Below are 20213 nucleotides of genomic sequence, written 5' to 3' on the forward strand. Positions count from 1 at the left end.
ATGGGCTGAATTGAATAGTAATTAGTAATGAGGAAAAGGATACAACTGGCAATTAGAGACCAGTCAGTGTTGGGAAGCCTCGAAATTATAGGGAGTTGGTGGCATTTGGGTATTGTTACTGGATTTAACATCTGGAGTTTCAAATTGATGCTGCTATGGCCCCGATGCAATTTGAAATCAATTTATGTATCTGGAATATAAAGCTTATCGCTGCTGAGGTACTTATGACAATTGATAAGATCACCAATCTTGTTCACTAATAACATTTTTTTAAGGAAGGAAATCTTCAGTCATTTCCCAATTTGGTGAATGTGTCACTCTTGATCCAAAGTCATGTGGTTGACTCTTAACAGCCCTCTGAATTGGCACTTGGTTTTTTTGGGAGACAAAGTGTCACGTTCCATGAATGAAGAAAGAAAAATATTCAGGACAAGATTGTCACTGTCAGTGAAGGGAAGATTGTGATCTAGTGATACTGGTTAAGTCGCCCAGAGATCTGTCTTCTGAGAACAAAAATTAAAATCCCATCATGGATGCTAGTGGACTTTATTTTCAATGAATAAAAAGATCTGGAAGTGAGAGTTTGTCTCAGTCCTGGCAACTAGGAAACCATTATTGGCTAAGACAATGAATTGCAGATGTTGGAGATCAGCAACAAAAGGCACAATTGCTGGGGAAACACAGCAGGTCTGGCAGCATCTGTGGAAAGAAAACAGTTAAAGTTTTGAATCCAGCCTAATTTTGAAGAGCCACCGGACTCAAAACAGTAACACTGTCGTCTCCTCAAAGATGCAGCCATAACTGTTGCTTTTGTCCAGTCATTACTGATTGTTGTCAAAGTGTTCTTTTAGGGAGAGAAATCCACCATTCACAACCCTACACACGTGTGCACACGCTCACATCATGTGACTCCAGACCTACTACAATGTGGTTGACACTCAACTGCCTTCTAGCATGCAGCCAATTGCTCGGTCCAAAGGCCACGAGGGATGGTGAGCAAATGTTGGACGTGCTAGCAACAATCCCATCCCTCAAAATATTTTCATATATATTATAAAGCATATGTTAATGAAGGACAGCCAAAACAAACTGCTATGGGAAAGTCATGCCCAACTATCTTGATTTGCTTGTAGTTATAAATATTGTTTTAAAATCCTCTTCAGAGAGGACATTGGTTCCATCATTGTTGCAATACTGCATGCAATTCTGTGCTTTCTGCTACAGGAAGGGTGTTGTGAAACTTGAAAGAGTTCAGAAAACATTGACAAGGATGCTGCCAGGGTTGGAGGGTTGAGCTACAGGAAGAGGCTGATTAGACTGGGGCTATTTTTCCTGGAGCTTTGGAGGCTGAGGAGTGACATTATAGACATTTATAAAATCATGAGGGGCATGGGTAGGGTAAATAGGCAAGGTCTTTTCCCTTGGGGTGGGGGAGTCCAAAATTAGAGGGCATAGGTTTAAGGTTAATGGCAAATGGAGTTTAATATAGATAAGTGTGAGGTCTTACATTTTGTATAGGCAAATCAAGGTAAGAATTTCATGGTGAATGGCAGGACGTTAAGGAGTGTAGTGGAACAGAGGGATCTTGGAGTACAGGTTCACAGTTCTCTGAAAATGGAGTCACAGGTAGAATTTTTTTGGCACACTGGCCTTCATCAGTCATGGCATTCAGTATAAAATACCAAATGCTTGCTTTCATCAGTCAGAGCACTGAGTACAGGATTTGGGATGAATTGTTGCAGCTGTCACAGATTCCACACAACAACACAAGATGGGACCCTGCCCTCCCCTGACTGACCGTCCCTTTGCATATCAGGGGGAAGACCGCCTTTAATTGTGATGATCAGGAAACATGCCATATTCAAAAAAAGGGCTGTGTTCACAAATATTTGGACAGAGGAAGGAAGTTGCAGAATTGGGTGAAGATCAATCTTCATCCAGAGAGAGAGGAAGAGCAGCAGCAGCTTCAGAAGTTCATGGTCCAACTTCTGAAAAGACCTTGTCTGATTTGCAGTTGTTTCTGGGCTTGCAATATCGTACTGCAGCATATTGTAGATCTTCATTAAGAGTGTCAATACCGCACTACAGAGGTCCATTTAGCAACTTGAGTCCATATGAACTCTTCGTGGAGGTATGCAGTCTGCCCCATAACCGTGTTGGTTTACAGTTACATATAGATCCACACAAAGATCTTTGGGATTGAGAGGAAAGAATGTTCCACAGTAACTAGAGTTACGTTCAGATTTTCTATCATGGACTGACTGTGATGACCTTTGCAATCACTTCACAGGAATATTACAAGAGAAGAATTTGGCGGCAGAAATCTCAGACCAAACCTCACATCAAAGTCTGACAGGCACTTGATTCACAAGGACGTGGATATTCATGGCCTTGAAAACAAAGGGGAGAAGGTCTGTCTGCTTTGTTAGGTTTTAAACGTCAGTGTGACAGGAAACTCAGAGTCTCACATACCCATACACCAGAGTAGTGACTGTAACATGCTTTACAGTCTGAATGAGAGTGTTCCAATTAGCAGAGGGTTCACCAGTAACACCACACACAGGCTGTGAGCGTGAGCGAGTTTTCAACAGATTGTTAAGGTCTGAGACAGATTAGGGCACCTGCACCATGGAGAAACTGTGGAAATGTGGAGAGTGTGGGAATGGTTTCCCTTCGCCATCTGCGCTGGAGATTCATCGGCGTTTGCACACAAGGCAGCGGCTGTTCACCTGCACTCAGTGCAGGAAAGGCTTCACTCAGTTACACTCCCTCCTGGCCCACCAGTGTGTCCACACCAGCAAGAACCCGTTCATCTGCCCCATGTGTGGGCAGGGCTTCACCAGTCACACCACCTGCTGCCGCACCAGCGGATCCACACTGGGGAGAAGCCGTTCACCTGTCCCGTGTGGAGCAACGACTTGTGCGATTCCTCCACCCTGCACAAACTCCAGCGCATCCACACCAAGGAGCGGCCGTTCACCTGTCCAGTGTGTGGGCAGGGCTTCACCCAGTCATACAACTTGGGGAGACACCAGCAACTTCACAAGTGAGATGGCACAGGGATTCGGGTTGGATTCTGCTGTTACCATTGCTGAGAGTCACATCTTGAACCCTGATTAGTGGGTGAAGTGGGAGGAGTAAGGGGTTCCTTTATGCTGACTGGCCGCGCTCTCACCCACTTTACTTCTAGTGGGGGCTGACGCTCTCTGAGCCTGGGATTGCACCTTCCCTACGGAAACAGTCCACAGAAGCGGCTGAAGTGCAGGTAGATCTGAAATAGATACATTTGTCTCTGTCCCATTGAGTCTCCAGCACAGTCGATCCAATTGGCTTCTGTCAGTGTTTATGCTCCACCTGAGCGTCCACCCATCCCTTCATCAGCATACAGGTATCCCCTGCTTTTTGAAAGTTCACTTTACCCCCTACCCCACTCCCGTCCAAGCCTGTGCCAATTCTTAATCCTAACTTCGACCTTCTATTTATTGCTGATGCCTGGTTTCAGTCCCTGTATTCACCTCCCATTCATGTGTCTATCCAGATACACACCGTAAGTGTTGCTAAAGTGCCTCTTTCCACTCCATCCACTGGCAGTGCATTCCAGGCATCCACCATCCAACTGTGTGAAAAATCTTCCCTTTCAATTCTCCCCCAGACTGTCCCCCTCTCACCTTGAACCTGTGCCCTCTTGTAGTTGACTTTTCCACCCTGGGGGGAAGCCTCTGAGTATCTTACTGACTTTCTGGCCCAACAGCAAACATCCAAAGAATAATCCACACAGACCCATTTCCCTATCCCTAATAGTCGACAATTACCCCTGAATAACGTACCTAACTTTCACATTCCTGAACACTGTGGCGCAATTTAAGCATAGACAATCCAACTTAACCTGCCAATCTCTGGGCAGTGGGTAATTTAGCATAGCCACTGCATCCTAACCTGCACATTTGGATTGTGAGAGGAAACCGGAGGAAAGCCATATCGACACAGGGAGAATGTGCAAACTCCACACAGACAGTCACCTGAGACTGAAATCGAACCAGTTTCCCTGGTGCTGTGAGGCATCACTGCTAATGATTGAGCCACCATGCCGCCCCCGTCCAGCCAATCTGTGTATCTCATCATTTTGTTGAGGTCATCCCTCCGCCTCCATCTTTACAGTGAAAATACTCCAGGTTTATCCCATCTCTTCTCATAATGAGACCTCCAGACCATGCAATGCCCTAGTGAACCATCTCCATAGCCAGTATCCATATCCTTCCGGTAGTGTGGCAACCAGAACTGCACGCAATATTCTGAATGTGACCGGAATAAATAGCTCTAACATAACTCGCCAACTCTTACATTCAAGGCAAACGTGCTGTGTGCCTTCTTGATCACGTTACCCGCCTGTGTTGCCACTTTTGGAGATCTATATGGTCAGATCCCTCTGTATGCTAGTGCTTTAAAGTGGTCTGAAATTTATCGGACAATTCGTGTATTTCCTATGTATCTGTATCCAGCTTCACCTTAATTGTGTTCCGCTCTTTATCTCTTTTCCCCCATCCTCACCCCTCCACACATCAGCATATCATAAGACTATAGGAGCAGAAATTATGCCATTCAGCCCATTGAGCCTGCTCAACCATGGCTGATATGTTTCTCAACCCCAATCTCCCCATAACCTTTGATCCTCTTGATACTCAAGAACCTTGTTATCCCATCTTAAATATATTCAATTATCTGGCCTCCAGAGCCTTCTGGGGCAGTGAATTCCATAGATACTTCACTCTCTGTCTGAAGTTCTTCTTATCTCTGTTCTAAAAGGTCTTCCCTTTTCTTGAAGGCTGAGGAGGAGGCAGAGAGGAGCATGGTGTGCACCTGCAAACTCCAGAACTTCCCCAACATCATGAGTCAACAATAATACTTTCTGGAGCAAGAAACGAAAGTGTGACACCACAGGAAGTGAAATTAGGCCATTCAGGCCATTGAGTCTGCTCCACCATTCACTCATTCTTGAGTGTCAAGGGGCTCAAAGGTTACAGGGAGAATGGGGTTAAGAAACATATCAGCCATGATTGAATGGCAGAGCAGATTCAATACGATAAATGGCTTGTTAACCATCCCTGGGAAGGAGGAAGCAACACAATAAGTTGTTTCTTAGGAAAGGTAAGATAATGTTATTTAATACTGGTGTGACAAAATGATAATTAATTCTGCCTGTAGAAGGAAAGCCCTGACATAGAGGGGTTAATTGCAGGGCAGGCTGTTTCAAACAGACAGCTAACCCTCAAGGATAAGAAGGTAAACTACAGACCTGAGGTCTCCAGCAATGTGAGGTGATGTTAGAGTCTTAAAAAAAAGTCACACCACAGATTTGAAATTGAGGAACTACCACCAAAATTCAACTCCAGAATGATGCAGCAGCAGCAGTACTTAGAAGAATAATACTTCATCAAACCCCTGGACACTTCCAGAGATGGGCACTGTCGGTGGAAACCCAGTTAAATTTAGACATCAACTGGGTGATAGCCAAGTTTGGGGGGGGTGAAGCTGAATGAACTTGAGAGGTTTTATTTGTGGTTGTTACGTGCAATAAAGTGCAAATCATTGTTTCAGCAGTTGATTGTCTGTGCGGTTTCTGAGTCAGGAGCCAAATTAAGGTTATTCACCCACAACCACACCATGAGGCTGGGATTAATATTGACTCCATTGCATTCAAGAGAATGTCATCAATACTGTTATAAAGCGAAGGCTGAACCCACCCACCCCCAACTCTCCAAGATCTCAAACCGAAACTTCCAAAGAGTGGCACATTGCCCTTTAATCTGTAAAGTCAGTGTGATAAGTGGTGTAACCTGCTGTAGTGTTAAAAGTAAATCCCTGACACTTTAAAATCAACAATCAGCAATTTATTTAACCAACTCTCACGATGAACAAATAATCGAAACTATTAACAAACTGAATAAATTTTTCTTAACTACTGAGTATTCTGGAAGAAATCAAGATTCTTCTGGTATGCTGTTCCAATCAATACATGTCCCACTCAGATAACACAAAATAGAATTTAATCTCTCAGATTACAACCAGGTTATGTGTCTTCCGGAATATTCTGTGCCATCTTCTGTGGGGGATGCCTCCTCCGATTCCTCTGTCAGGAATCCCCTTCTCTATTTTTCTAAATAATGCTTTCTCTAATACACAGCTGACTGAGAGCACCAATGCTTTATGATAGGATTGGTCCTGTTGTCAAAACTTTAGGATTTAAATTTAATAAGTTTTTGGTAGCCAATGGGGCTGATTTAAATTGATTGGTGAAATTGAACACCTGTTTTCTTGTCCTGCTAACTGTACAGCCCTTTGATACAAATGTTTCAGTTCAGGTGCTTTCTGTTGTGATGATGCTGCTCCTTTAAGATTACGTTGTTGGTTTATTTTCAGGAGGGGTTGTAAAAGGCAGAGCTTCTCATTCGTCTAGGATTAAGGATTTCACTAATGGTTAACAGATACTGGCTAAGGCAACAATCAGGGAAAAGGGTTTGACATTTTATTTTCTAAAACACTTCTACAATGAAAGGGCAGTTGTCCCATTTTTTTCCCCTGGCTTGGGTTTCAGCAGGCAGTCTGTCTGAAGCTGCTGTAGGAAGAAATGTTTCCTGATTCAACAGATGTTTCTGGCTGACTCTGAAGGTTCAGGGAAAATAGTAACAGCGTATTCAGCCTCTCCCTGTAGCTCAAACCTTGCAGCCCTGGCAACATCCTTCCAAACCTTTTCTGAACCCTTTCAAGTTTCACAATGTCTTAAAAAGATGTCAACTTTGCTCGACTAATGTGGGAGAATTTTCTGCATGGTGCGTTCTGTCTGAAAGAGCCCTCTCCTGTGCTGTGACAGAGCTGCAGTGACTTTCAAAAGCCTGACAAATGCTGTTATCAGTCAAGGATTCATTGGGAGAAACTTCTCAATCACATCTGTAAATGGAGAAAGTGTTTTTAATAATGAGACATGAATAAAGGATGCATTAATTTTTTGTTCTGAAGACTTACTCATACATCTCAAAACAGAGCTTATGAACTCGGTCACAAGAAGTCTACGGGAATATAAGACACCAATGCCTATTTCCTGACCAGGACCAACTTTGCACAGAAAACATAGGCATTTAAAACGAATGGCACCCCATTTATTTAAAGATCAGGTGAACTTATGAGGCACAGCATTGCCTTAGAAATGAGAGATCCTTGACACACACAGCCAAAATCATCACTGCCATTATTATCTAATCAGAATTTAGGCTGGGATGTTTTTCCACTGGAGCAGAGGAGGTTGAGAGGCAATATTTTCAAACCATGAGGGATAGAGTTGGCTTAATGGTAGCTGTGTCTTCCTTAGGGGGAGGATTTCAAGAGCAAGGATGCGTTTTTATGGTGAGAGGAGAAAGATGGAAGAAAAGATGTGGGGCAAAATATTTACAGAGTGTAGTTTGCCTGGGGAAACAGCTACCAGTGGAAGTGGTTGAAGCAGGTACATTAACATTGAAAAGGTGTTTCAACAAATACATGGATAGGAAAGCTTTAGAAGGATATGGGCCAAGTGCAAGAAAATGAGGTTAGTGTTGACAAACATTTTGGTCAGCATGGACGGGTTTGGGCTGAAGGGCCTGTCTCTGTGCTATAGTACTCGATGACTGGTGTTCCTGTCACTCTGACAGTGTTGAGTTTCCACATGAACCAGGAAAAAGTGAGGACTGCAAATGCTGGAGATCAGAGTTGAGAGTGTGATGCTGGAAAAGCACAGCAGGTCAGGCAGCATCCGAGGAGCAGGAGGATCGATGTTTCAGTCATAAGGACATCCAGATGAATATCTCACTAAATCATGCTGAATAAAATCTGATCTCATTTGTCAACTCTGAAGTGGAGGTGCTGGGGGTGGACAGGTCAGAAGTCACACAACACCAGCTCACAATCCCAATAGATTGATTTGATCTCATGAGCTTTCGAAGCACTGTTCCTTCATCAGGTGAAGTGATGAAGGAGCAGCACTGATGAAGGAGCAATGCTCCCAAAGCTTGGGATTTCAAATAAACCTGTTGGACTGTAACCTGGGGTTGTGTGACTTCTGACTTCTTCAACTGTGCATTCATGTTGAAATTGATGGGATATTTTATCCAACTCGGAGTAGTTAAATCATATCGCTTGGAGGGGTTCATTTGAAATCTTCCCGGAGGTGAATTTAACAAGATTGAATTATTCAAAGTTACTCAATTCTAAACTTACATCAGGACCGGTAGTCATAGAGAGGTACAGCGCGGAAACAGATCCTTCAGTCCAACTCATCCATGCTGACCAGATATTCTAAATTAATCTAGTCCCATTTGCCAGCACTTGGCCCAAAACCCTCTAACCCTTTCTATTCATGTCCCCAACCAAATGTCTTTTAAATTCTGTAATTCTAACCAGCCTCCTCCACTTCCTCTGGCAGCTTATTCCATACACGCACCACACTCTGCATGAAAAGTTTTCCCTTTAGGTCCCTTTTAAATCTTTCCCCTCTCACTCTAAACCTATGCCCTCTTGTTCTAACAACATCCTGATAAATCATTTCTGATGGAGATATCAACGTTTCGGGTAGAACCCTTCTTCAGTCCTGAGGGATAATATCTGAAATGCTGACTCCTGTTGTGCCCAGCCTCCTGTTTGTCTATTTTAGATTCCAGCATCTGCAGTTTTTTATTTTGTCTCTAACAAATGGTGGAGCAGATTCGATGGGTCAAAATAGCCTAACTTCTGCTCCAATGGTCTTGTGGTCTTAGGATTGTGCGGGTCCTGGGCTCAATGAGCAGCAGCGCCCACTGGAAGCAATGTTCACAGAATCATAGAATCCCTGCAGTGTGGAAACGGGCCCTTCAGCCCAACAAGCTCAGAGCGACCCTTTGAAGAGTAACTCACCCAGACACATTCTCCTATCCTATCACTCTGCACTTACCCCTTACTAATGCACCACACCTACACACTCCTGAACACTATGGGACTATTTAGCTTGGCCAATTCACCCAAATATGCGCATGTTTGGACTTTGGGAAGACACTGCAGCACGCGGAGGAAACGCACACAGACACTGGTGGCTGGGGCGGGTGGGGCAGGGGAGGAATACGTGCAAACTCCACACAGACAGTCACCCTGAGGATGAAATCTGCGTCCCTGGTGTTATGAGGCAGCAGTGCTAACCAATGAGCCACCACCACTCCCAACCCCGCACCCCCCAGTAGAAAACAAAAAAAGCCTATCAGCTCTCCCACTGCACCCACTATCAGAAAGGGCAGGAGGTTCAGTCCTGGGGATGACCCTCAGCAGTGTTACCGGCAGAATCGGATTGTTGGGAGCATTGGTGCCTCCGCTGGTGCTTGTTCAAGCTGCAGGACATTGTGAACTTCTGCCCACATACAGGGCAGGCAAACGGCCTCTCCCCAGTGTGGACCCGCTGGTGCATCAGTAGAGTGGAGGAGACAGCAAAGCCCTTCCCGCACTCGAGGCAGGTGAACGGCCTCTCCCCAGTGTGGACCCACCGGTGTGTCAGCAGGTGGGAGGCCTGGGTAAAGCCCTTCCCGCACTCAGAGCAGCTGAAGGGCCTTTCCCCAGTGTGGACCCGCCGGTGCTTCAGCAGGTCGGAAGAGCGTGTAAAGCACTTCCCGCAGACAGAGCAGGTGAATGGCCTCTCACCAGTGTGGACCCGCCGGTGGGCCAGCAGGTCAGAGGAATCGCTGAAGGCCTTCCCACATTTGGGGCAGGGGAAGGGCTTCTCACCGGTATGGACCCGTCGGTGAATCACGAGGTGGGAGGAGCGAGTGAACACTTTCCCACAATCGGGACAGCGGAAGGGCCTCTCCCCTGTGTGCACCCGCTGGTGCCTCATCAGGGCAGAGGAATCATTGAAGACCTTCTCACACTTGAGGCAGCTGAAGGGCCTCTCCCCTGTGTGAACCCGCAAGTGCCTCAGTCGGGCAGAGGAATCGCTGAAGCTCTTCCTGCACTCAGGGCAGCTGAAGGGCCTCTCCCCTGTGTGCACCCGTCGGTGCCTCAGCAGGGCAGAGGAATCACTGAAGGCCTTCCCGCATTCAGGACAGGAGAATGGTTTCTCCCTGGTGTGACTGCGCCGATGTGTCTCCAGGGCAGACGGGACACGGAAGCCTTTCCCGCAGTCGCCACACTTCCATGGTTTCTCCATGGCCGAAGCTACAGTTGCACTCAAACGCGTGTATGTCCCCTCCCTGCCTTGAATTCCTCTATCCAGGCCAGATAACTGATTCAGGCTCCACACTCAGTGCGTTGCTGTAACAGTAGGGTCTCTCTTCCAGTCCCACTGATGCTGAAAACGTACTGAAACAGGAACCAATTGGATCATAGTTGAAAATTGTTGCAGTCCCGATGGATTGAGTGGCTCATAAATGCTGGAGAATCAGAGTCAAAAACTATGGGTCAGGCAGCATCCGAAGAGCAGGAGAGTCAATGGTTCAGGCATAAGCCCTTCATTTCTTGATTTTGAAACTTCATCTTCAGATCTTCAAATACTCTGTAAAACGAGGTTCCAAAAGTCAGCCCTGTCAGTCCAGGGTAGAAATTCAGAACAAGCAATTCTACTTTCTCCAGAACATTCTTTTCTTTTGTTATTCCACAAAACTGAAAGCACCATCCCACTCTCTCTCTCCCTCCCTCTGTTCTCACTCCATTCTAATTCTCCTGAAAGTGCTCATTCAGGATCTGACAGGGACAGAAGAGCAAAACAGTCATGACTGACATCTCTCTGAATTTTGGATACCTCCACCTGAAAATTAATATCTTCCACGACATTGGGATACTGTTGAGAGTGATTTTGGGAAGCAAAAATAAAGTGTGTACATTCAGGATGAACCTGCAATTCAGCTTCTTGACAAACAACCAAACGCAAAATGGTTAACGTGCCCCCACGGGGGTGGGGGAGTTTTGGAATGAGACATCAAGGCAATGATACTAGAGAGAAACTGAACAGACTGAAGTGGCAAACCAGAGTCATCTAGATATACAGCACAGACAAAGGCCCTTTGGTCCAACTGGTCTATGCTGACCAGATATCCTCACCGAATCTAGTCTCATTTGCCAGCGTTTGGCCCATATCCTTCGAAACCCTTCCTATTCATATACACATCCAGATGCCTTTAAATATCTATCTGGCTGCATGAGGGGCTTTCTGTGTCCTGCGTAATATATGATCAGCAGGCATCTAGCAATCTACAGGAATTGCCACCGATGTTATGTTCATTTAATAGTACTGACAGTGATCAATTAATTTGTGATTTTTTTTTGCAGGAAGACGTGTCGAAAGAAATCTGAAAGGAAATGATACATCAACTTCTGACAGAGCCATTTGATTCATTGGGACTTGAATCTCAGCAGCCATTCCAGTCGAAAAGAAATGTTTGCTTTTGTCTGCTTGAGAGAGTTTGGACAGTCCTGTGGCAGGAAGAATACTGAGACATTGAGTGAGGAAGTTTCAGTGCCCAGACTGTGAAAAGTGCTTCAAACCATTTACTCAGCTTGGGGAATCAAAGTCTCACCCCGCACGGTGGGGATAGACTGTGTACCCGCTCCGTTATAAATTTCAAACCCAGAGTGACACAAGGAAAGCTCTCCCCATGGGGAAACCATGGAAATGTGGGGACTGTGGGAAATAATTCCCTTTCCCATCAGCGCTTGACACCCACAGACATGTTCACACTGGGGAGATGCCGTTCTCCTGCTCAGTGTGCGGGAAGAGTTTCAGTTGGCTGTGCAGTTCACACCAGGGAGAGGCCATTCATCTGTCACTATTGTGGGAAAGGATTCACTCAGTCGTCCCGGCTGCAGACACACCAGCGGGTCCACACGGGGGAGAGGCTGTTCTCCTGCTCTCAGTGTGGGCAGTGATTCATCAATGCATCCATCTCCTGAAACTCCAGCGAGTTCACATGGGGTAGAGGCTGTTCACCTGCTCTGAGTGTGGGAAGGGATTTGTCGATTCTTACTCTCTGCGGACCCACCAGTGGGTACACAGTGGGTTCACCTACCCCAAGTGTGGAAAGAGCTTCAGTCATGTGAGCAACGTGCGGAGGCACCAGCGGATCCACACCAGGGAGAGGCCATTCACATGTTCCTGTGTGGGAAGGGGTTCACTCAGTCATCTACACTGCTGATCCATCAAAGGGTCCACACCGGGGAGAGGCCATCCATCTGCTCTCAGTGTGGAAAGGGCTTCACCCGCTCCGCCCACCTGCGAGTTCACGTGCCATCGCAGGGGGATTGAAGGAATGACGGCTGAGTGTCATTATCGACTGGAATATCAACCCAGTTTTGGGGACTCCCAGGTTCAAATCCTGCTGTGCCAGGTTGCAGAATTGGAATTCGGTCAGAAATCTGGAGTTTAGAATTATAAAGGGACAACTCAGCTGACCAACAGTAAAGGAAGTGGAGTTGGGAGGAGTGTGTGCACTTTGAGCTGCTTTTTTTTTCAAAAACAAGCTACTTTTCATACACTTTTTTGCTGGGGAGATCTGAAACTGTAACAAAGTTGGGTGACAAAGTTGGGTTAAACAGAACTTAACCCCGGTCTCAGACTCTCATTGAAGGCTGTGAGATCCAACAGGTTTTTGTTTTAAAGCTGCTCATTTCTTTCAAACTCCTGCACTAAGTTTCCAATGTCATGTATCAGAATGAGCAGTGGATGAGTAGCTAGTATTGTTAGATATTGTAAATTTTTCCGGAGTGCAGGTACTGCATCGTTTCATCAGCATTGTTAGGTTTACTGTCAGCACTGGGAGGTGTGGGATGTATTCACAAGAAACAAAGTTAAAAATCATACAACACCAGGTTATAGTCCAACATGTTTATTTGGAAGCACTAACTTTTGGAACACTGCTCCTTCATCAGGTGTTTGTGGAGCAGGAGCATAAGAGAATTTATAGCAAAAGGTTGCAGTTTCATGCAACAGAAATGATATATTGAACAAACCTAGATTGTTGTTAAGTCTTTTCTCTTTTAGAATGGGTTGCAGGTTTTGGTTCATTAATATGTAAATCCCAGAACTTTGAAAACACATTCTCAAGACAACTTAAGGTCTGTATATCAAACTTGAATCAGACTGGTTCTATTTCCAAAGTAGAAATTTATAAAATCTCACATGGATTGACTGCCTGTAGATTGTGTGCTTTTTGAGCAAAATATAATATATCTGCAAATATAATTCTGCAAATTCAAAGTCACCCCAAAGCCTGATATGTAAGTGTGCGTGCATAAGAGGGTGAGAGTGTGGGTGTGTGCATGAGAGAGTGAGAGTGTGGGTGTGTGCATGAGAGAGTCTGTTTGTGTGATAGAGTATCAGCCTGTGAGAGGGTGAGAGTGTGGGGGGTATATGTGTGTGTCTGAGAGAGGGGTCTGTGTGAATGTGAGTGTATGTGCTTTGTGTGTGACAGTGAAGTGAGGTTACCTGTCATGTGACATGAACCCAAGGTCCTGGTTGAGGCCATCCTTATGGGTTCCGAACTTGGCTATAAGCCTCTGCTGGTCCACTAAAATTGATGAAGCAGTTGCACAACACACACTGGAGAGGGCAGAGTGGGACTTATCTTTCGATTTGCAGGAGGTGGGAGGTTCTGGATGCTGGAAACTAGGGAAAACACATGCTGGAGGACCTTCGGCTCTGAGAGATGGAGCTGGAAACCAGGCTGCAAACATGTTGGGGGAATCATAAAGCCTGTGGAAACAGGCCCTTGGTGACACTTCAGTCCATTTGAGAAATTGAATTTGCTTCCACAGAGTTTCCACGGTGTAGGGGTCAGTGTGTCTTGGCAGCCTCAACGATCCAATGAAGGGCTCATCTGCAGTGAGAATACCCAGTCCACATTTTGCCAAAAGTTCAAGTTCTCTCCACAGTCAGAACCCTGGGGCACTCCCACGCAGGCTGCGTGTAATCGCTGGGCTTCTCGATGCATGTCAAGTTTGGAATAATTTCCTGCAGACAAATATTTCCCCTCCTGGATTCAAATGCTGCTGATAATCAGGCCCTGAGTAAATTCTTTGTGCATGCCTGAACAGCAAATCTCTTTCTCTGCTAATACCTTGAGAGATCAGATCACTGCTGTCAGTGCAGGGCAGAAAATAAGATGAGAGAATTCTGGTTTGTACGGAACATCCTTCTCTTTGTTCTACCCAAAATCTGTCTCCCAATTACTCCACCTTTCGATGGATTCCAAACCGAATTCATCCTTCCGTCCTCCTGTTTTTGCCCAGCTCCCCTCTCTTGAAAGCGCTGACTCTCAGTTCAGTTTCTCAGCCACTTCTTCCATCTCCAGTATGTCGCCCATGTCTTTATTTAGTTTTTAAAAGCGAAAGGCAGTGGTTTGCTGATGCAGGACGTGAGGGTGACTGCGCTCACACAGTGTTCCAGACTCTGTGTAGTGTCATTTACAAAAGTCTGCACTGCACGTGTACAGAGAAGGGGATCCTGGGAGTGGGGGGGGGGGAGGTATGGTGGGAGTGGGTGGTATGCATTCACCACCTCCCCATTGAATCAAGACCCAATCATCCCCTCAGCGTCCCCTGTCCATTTACCCATCGCCACCTATAGTGCCCCCGTCCTTTCTCTCTCACTATCCCTAGCTTCCCGTCTCTTCTCTCTCTCACACACACACATCCCACCCTCTGCACCCTCTTGTTTCTTACCCCACTCTCTGCAACCCCCTCCATTCTATCTCCATACCCTCTGCCCGCGTCCAGTCTCTCATCTACCCTCTCTCCCCCATTCATTCCCCTTCTCTTTCTCCCCACCCTCTGCCTTCCTGTATCCAGTCCCTCTCCCCACACTCAATCTCTCTCTCCCCCCACCCTCTCCTGTCATTCATTTTTGCTCTTTCTCCCCCCCACCACTCTCCCCACACTCTGCAACCCCCAATTCCTCTCGCTTCACATTCTGCACCCCCCTATTCTCTCTCTCTGCCAATCCCTCTACCCCCCAACCTGTGCACATCCAGGCTTTCTCTATCCCCGATGGTCTGTCCCCGTGTCCATTTTCTTTTTGTCTTTCCCTCCAAGCCTCTGTCTCCCATCCAATCTCTGACCCCACACCCCCAACCCCATCCTTTCTCCTGCCTCGAGACCTCTAAGCATAGAGAGAGTGGATGGTAATGACTCTACCTGGGAGACAGGAGGGGTTGATTCGAGAAATAGCTGATCTTTGACATTGAGAATAGCTAAAACGATGTACTCAGAAAATCGGTAAAGTCTGAAAGCATATTCAATTGTTGAAAAAAAAAGCTGCAGCCATCTTTCTGAAATGTCCATAAAAATCTGTGTAGTTAGGCCACAGTTGAGGACAGGCTGGAAGGGTGCAAGGGCGGAATCCTAGTCTTGTGAAATTGGTTCAAATTGTGTAGAAATAGAGCCATAGAGTTGCACAGCACGGGAACAAACCTTTCGGTCCACGCCGACCATATATCCTAAATTAATCTAGTGATCCATTTGCCACCATTTGGCCCATATACCCCTCAACTCTTCCTAATCATATACCCATCCAGATGCCTTTTAAATGTTGGAATTGTACCAGCCTTGACCACTGCCTCTGGTAGCTCATTCCATACCTATACCACGCTCTTCGGTCCCTTTTGAACCTTTCCCCTCTCACCTTAAACCTCTGCCCCTCTAGCTTTGGACTTCCTCTACTCTGGGAAAAAGACATACAAATGTTGAGCAGCCAGACAAAATGAAAAAGGAATAAAGTGTTGAGCCCCAGGGAAACAAAACAAATTGTGGCTCTAGCGTTTCTTTTTTCTGACTGGCATTTGGACACCGAAAATTTGTCAGTAACACAGGCAACTCCACTTGGCATACTGCGCATGCTTCTCAGTGTCAGCAAGCACTGCGCATGCTTCTTGGTGTCAGCAGAATACTGCGCATGCTGTCTGCTGTCAGCGGAACGACGCGCGACATTGTTTTGATGGGCCAATAGAAAGTGCTGGAGGACCGGAAGGAGCCTGCCCCCGTTGTCTGAATGCGGAAATTGGATCATGAGTTTGTGTTGGTGCCGTTGCTGCTCCTCTCTCTCTGAATGAAGATTGAGCCTGACCCCAACTGCAACTTCTTTCCTCTATCCAACATCTGTGAGTACAACACATTTTACTCACCCCCTTTTCCATTCTCGTGTTCAACTCGACTTTCAGCAAAGTTGGTTCAGGTCTGTGTCTTAATTGGCAAACACATGGCAAATGCAGTAACACAGTGTGCAGTTGTAGCCTTTCCTGTGAAATAAAAGCAGAGAGGAGATGCATTGTTTAAATGGTGATATATTGGGATGTGGAGCAAGTGAGGACTGCAGATGCTGGGGATCAGAGTTGAAAAGTGTGGTCCTGACAAAGCACAGCAGGTCAGGCACCATCCGAGGTGCAGGAGAGTCAACATTTTGGACACAAGCACTTCATCAGGAATGATGTGTGGATGTACAAAGGTGCCTCAGCTGCCTTCTACTCAGGCTTTCTACTCCAGTCAATGCCAGTTGTCACATAGGTGCAGCAAGCAATGACCAAGGCAAATGGTATATTAGCAAGAGAAATTGAGTTCAGAAATGTCTTCCTGCTGAGTTCATCTGACTTTTAAATGTCAAAAATAGTTATGGGGGAAGGCAAGGTTTTTAAAAAATATTTTATTGGAAACATTTTCAAATCCTTTACAAAACATCTAGACACAGAAAAGAACTAAACCAAAGTACAGAAAGATAGAGGCAATACAACAATGTCATATCACAATGCTATTAATAATGAATTAACTACTCCCCTACCAGAACAATCATATCTGCTGAGCTTAAGCTAAACTATAATCAAATTAAATAAAAATTAAAGTAAACTGAATGCACATTAACTTAAATTAGATTATATCACATTACTTTATTCTATTTCACTCACCACACCTCCACTGAGGCTCCCAAGCCTGTAAGCACCAGTCATTTTCCCAATATTCTTTTCCCCCAATCTCCCCCTCCCAGGGCCCCACGGGTGCCCAGACTGATTCCCATGGCTGTACCACACCCCTAATTAATATTGCTGAAAAGTCTGCATCAATATAATTTAGAAAGGGCCGCCATGTCTTGTAAAATTATTCCGTTTTGTGGTGCACCATATTTGTGAGGTAGTCTTGGGGGAGATGCTCCATCACCAGCATATGCCACCCCATAAGACCTGGGGGCATTTCCAATGGCCAATTCATTAAAATGTGCTTCCTCGCACAGTGGGTAAGAAGGTTACACAGTCTCTTCCCGTGTTCCCCCAGAGAGAGCAAAAGAACTTCAATCCTCAGGATGTTCTTACCAAGCACTCCAGTATCTCTGGATCTTACAACAGTGTGGGAGAATGCCTATACTAATTTTACATTTGGGACCCCCTGGTGACGCTCCTCTCTTGAACTTCGCTCGCCTCTCTTGCGCCAAATGAGCCCTGTGTAAAATCTTCAATTGCATGACCTCTGCTTTGTTACATATTGAAATTTTCCTCACATTTTCCCATATATATTCCCATACTTCCAATTAAATATCCTCTCCTAGCTCCCGATTCCATGTCCTACAGAGTCCGTCCACATCCCTAAGGCACATCCCTTCTGTAAGTGATGCAAAATACTAACTGAAAGAGCACCCGTACACCGGAGCACTCTTTTCTCCACATGTGGCCTGTAAAGCTGAGCCAGGAGCGTGGTCTTCCTCTGTATATAATCCCTTACCTGAAAGTACCGGAAAACGTTCCTATTAGACAATCCATAATTCTGACTTAGCTGGCTAAATAACATCAAGATCTCCGCCTCAAATAAGTTTCCCAGACAGAAGATTCCCTTATTCTCCCATGACTTAGAGCCAGAGTTCATTGCCCCAGATTGAAATCCTTGAGCTGCCACCAGTGGGGTAATCAGCGAGGTCTTCAGCCAATTGCCCTTGTCTTGCCTCATTATCTTCCAGGCTTTCACCGTATTTAAAATGATTGGACTCTTACACTGCTCGGTCACAGATTTCATCTTAACCATGAATAATAGATTAACTAGGGGACTGCAAGGCTTCAATGTCAAGCCAAATCGACCCTGAATCCCCCCGTGCCCAGTCACCCACATTTGCTGATAAAGCACTTATTTGATATCTCCAAGTCTAGAAGGTCCACTACCACCACCGACCTCCCCCCCACCCCCCCCTGTTTTATCATCTCCAGTAATTGTACATAGTTAGCTTTATACAGTTGGTGGAAGGCAGGGGTAATAAAAATTCCCAAATACAAAAAACCCTTTTGACGACCGTCTAAACAGGAACTGCATTCCATCCTTCAGATCAGGCACCTCCATTAATACCCCCCCACTGGCACGGCTTCCGATTTTGTAAAGTTGATCCCGCAGCCCGAAAAACTCCAGATACATTAATTGTTTGAATCAATCGAGGAACGGACTCCTCCGGATTGGCCAAGGAGAAGTGGATGTCATCAGCTTATAGGGTGATCTTATTCCCGCCCATTCCCACCCCTGGCCCCACTATTTCAGGATCCCTCCTGACAGCCCCAGCTAATGGCTCAATTGCCAAGGTAAGTAGCAGTGGTGAAAGAGGACACCCCTGTCGACTACCTCTCCCAATATTAAAGTTATCTGATTGAGTGCTGTTTGTGTTGATGGTTGCCTTAGGATCATTATGCAACTCCACCACCCATCTACCAAAGGATCTCCCCAAACCAAAACGCTGTAGGATCCCAAATAGGTACGGCCATTCTATCTGGTCAAACGCCTTTTCTGCGTCTAGGGAGACACTGAACCCGGGATCAATCTTTGCTGGCATACCTGCACTATGGTCAGTACCCTCCCGATATTGTTGGAGGAGCTACAGCCCTTGACAAAACCCGTCTATTCATCTTTCATAATTTAGCGCAACACATTTTCCAACCTCAGGGCCAGCATCTTGGTAACAATTTTAAAATTTACATTCAACAGTGAAATGGGTCTGTGTGAAGCACATTCTTCAGGCTCTTTCCCCTCCTTTAAAATGAGGGAGATATTAGCCTCCCTAAGAGAGTGCGGAAGACAATCCTGTGTATATGAACAGCAATACATCCCCAGAGGCGGCTCCACGAACACATTTATGAATTCCTTATAGAATTCACTTGGGAATCTATCTGACCCCAGTGGGATGCTTTATTGCTTCCTGCACCTCCTGTATCGTCATAGGCCCATTCAACAGGGAAACCTGTTCTGCCTTTATACTGGGGAGGTGCAGGTCCTCAAAAAAGGACTGCATCCTCACTGCACCGTGTTCGTCTCCCTCTGACCGATATTACTGTGCAAAGTATTCCATAAATCTAACATTGATCATCTTCAACTCACTGTGCCAGCCTTCTCTCTAACAGATATAAAAGATTGGGAAGCATTTTTCTTTCTAGCCAGATATCGACTTGGCTTATCTCCAGATTCAAACAATCTTTGTTCAGCAAAGGAGACCCTTTTTTCGCCACCTGTGTGTGCAATGAGTCGAGAGCAGTCCGGAGAGCTGCAGTTTGACCAGAGAAGGCCTATTATAATATGCTTTCTCAGCTATCTGCAGCCAGGTCTCCAGCATCCGTTGTTGCTCCTCCCTCTGACTCCTTCCATTTGTTGAATACGAAATAATCAGGCCTCATAAATATGCCTTAGTGGCCTCCCACAGTATTGCTGGATTACTGGCCGTACCTGGGTTGATATCCCAGAAAAATGTCATTTAGATGACAATGATCTGGACAAAGCTGCCAACAAAGGTGCTGGAAATGAAGCTGAATCAAGGATATGATAATAAAATGGCAAAGCTGTTTGAGAAAAGAAAGCCGGTAAAGTTGCTGAATGACTTCCTGCTGGCCTAGTATATAGAAAAATGCCAAAAAATACATGGCATAAATCCATTACTACATTAGAAGGTTAAAAATCATAGCCACGAAGCTTTTACAATAGCCAACAATATCAGATACACACTATATGAAGCAACATGCGTCTACATTTTATATCAATGTGCCAATCCCTTAAAAACTGCTCAGTTCCATGAGAAACTACCCTTTCAATTGTGAACATGAGGAAAGAAGCAATCCTTTTCCAGGGTGCAAACTCTATATGTGCCAAACTGAGGGATACACAATGAAAATACCTTTGAGACAGAGAGCATCTGAGCACCTTTGGAGAGTCTGCTCCCTTCCTGGATTCAC

General features: G+C 45.6%; 3 protein-coding genes across 3 annotated transcripts in view; 1 reads left to right on the top strand and 2 right to left on the bottom strand.

Moving 5' to 3' along the window:
* LOC140460630 (uncharacterized) overlaps positions 1-20213 on the bottom strand; it is a 569010-nt gene that overhangs the window by 262139 nt on the left and 286658 nt on the right. The window lies entirely within an intron of this gene.
* Positions 1-20213, top strand: part of LOC140460632 (uncharacterized) — a 1198404-nt gene that overhangs the window by 60414 nt on the left and 1117777 nt on the right. The window lies entirely within an intron of this gene.
* Positions 5876-20213, bottom strand: part of LOC140461047 (uncharacterized) — an 89334-nt gene continuing 74996 nt past the window's right edge. Inside the window, exon 3 of the mRNA XM_072555831.1 lies at positions 5876-10270. Coding sequence (XP_072411932.1) covers positions 9299-10270 — 972 coding nt within the window. The 3' untranslated portion in view covers positions 5876-9298. The remainder of the gene's footprint in view (positions 10271-20213) is intronic.

Source organism: Chiloscyllium punctatum, chromosome 36 (genome assembly GCF_047496795.1).
Source record: "Chiloscyllium punctatum isolate Juve2018m chromosome 36, sChiPun1.3, whole genome shotgun sequence".
Lineage (NCBI taxonomy): Eukaryota > Metazoa > Chordata > Chondrichthyes > Orectolobiformes > Hemiscylliidae > Chiloscyllium > Chiloscyllium punctatum.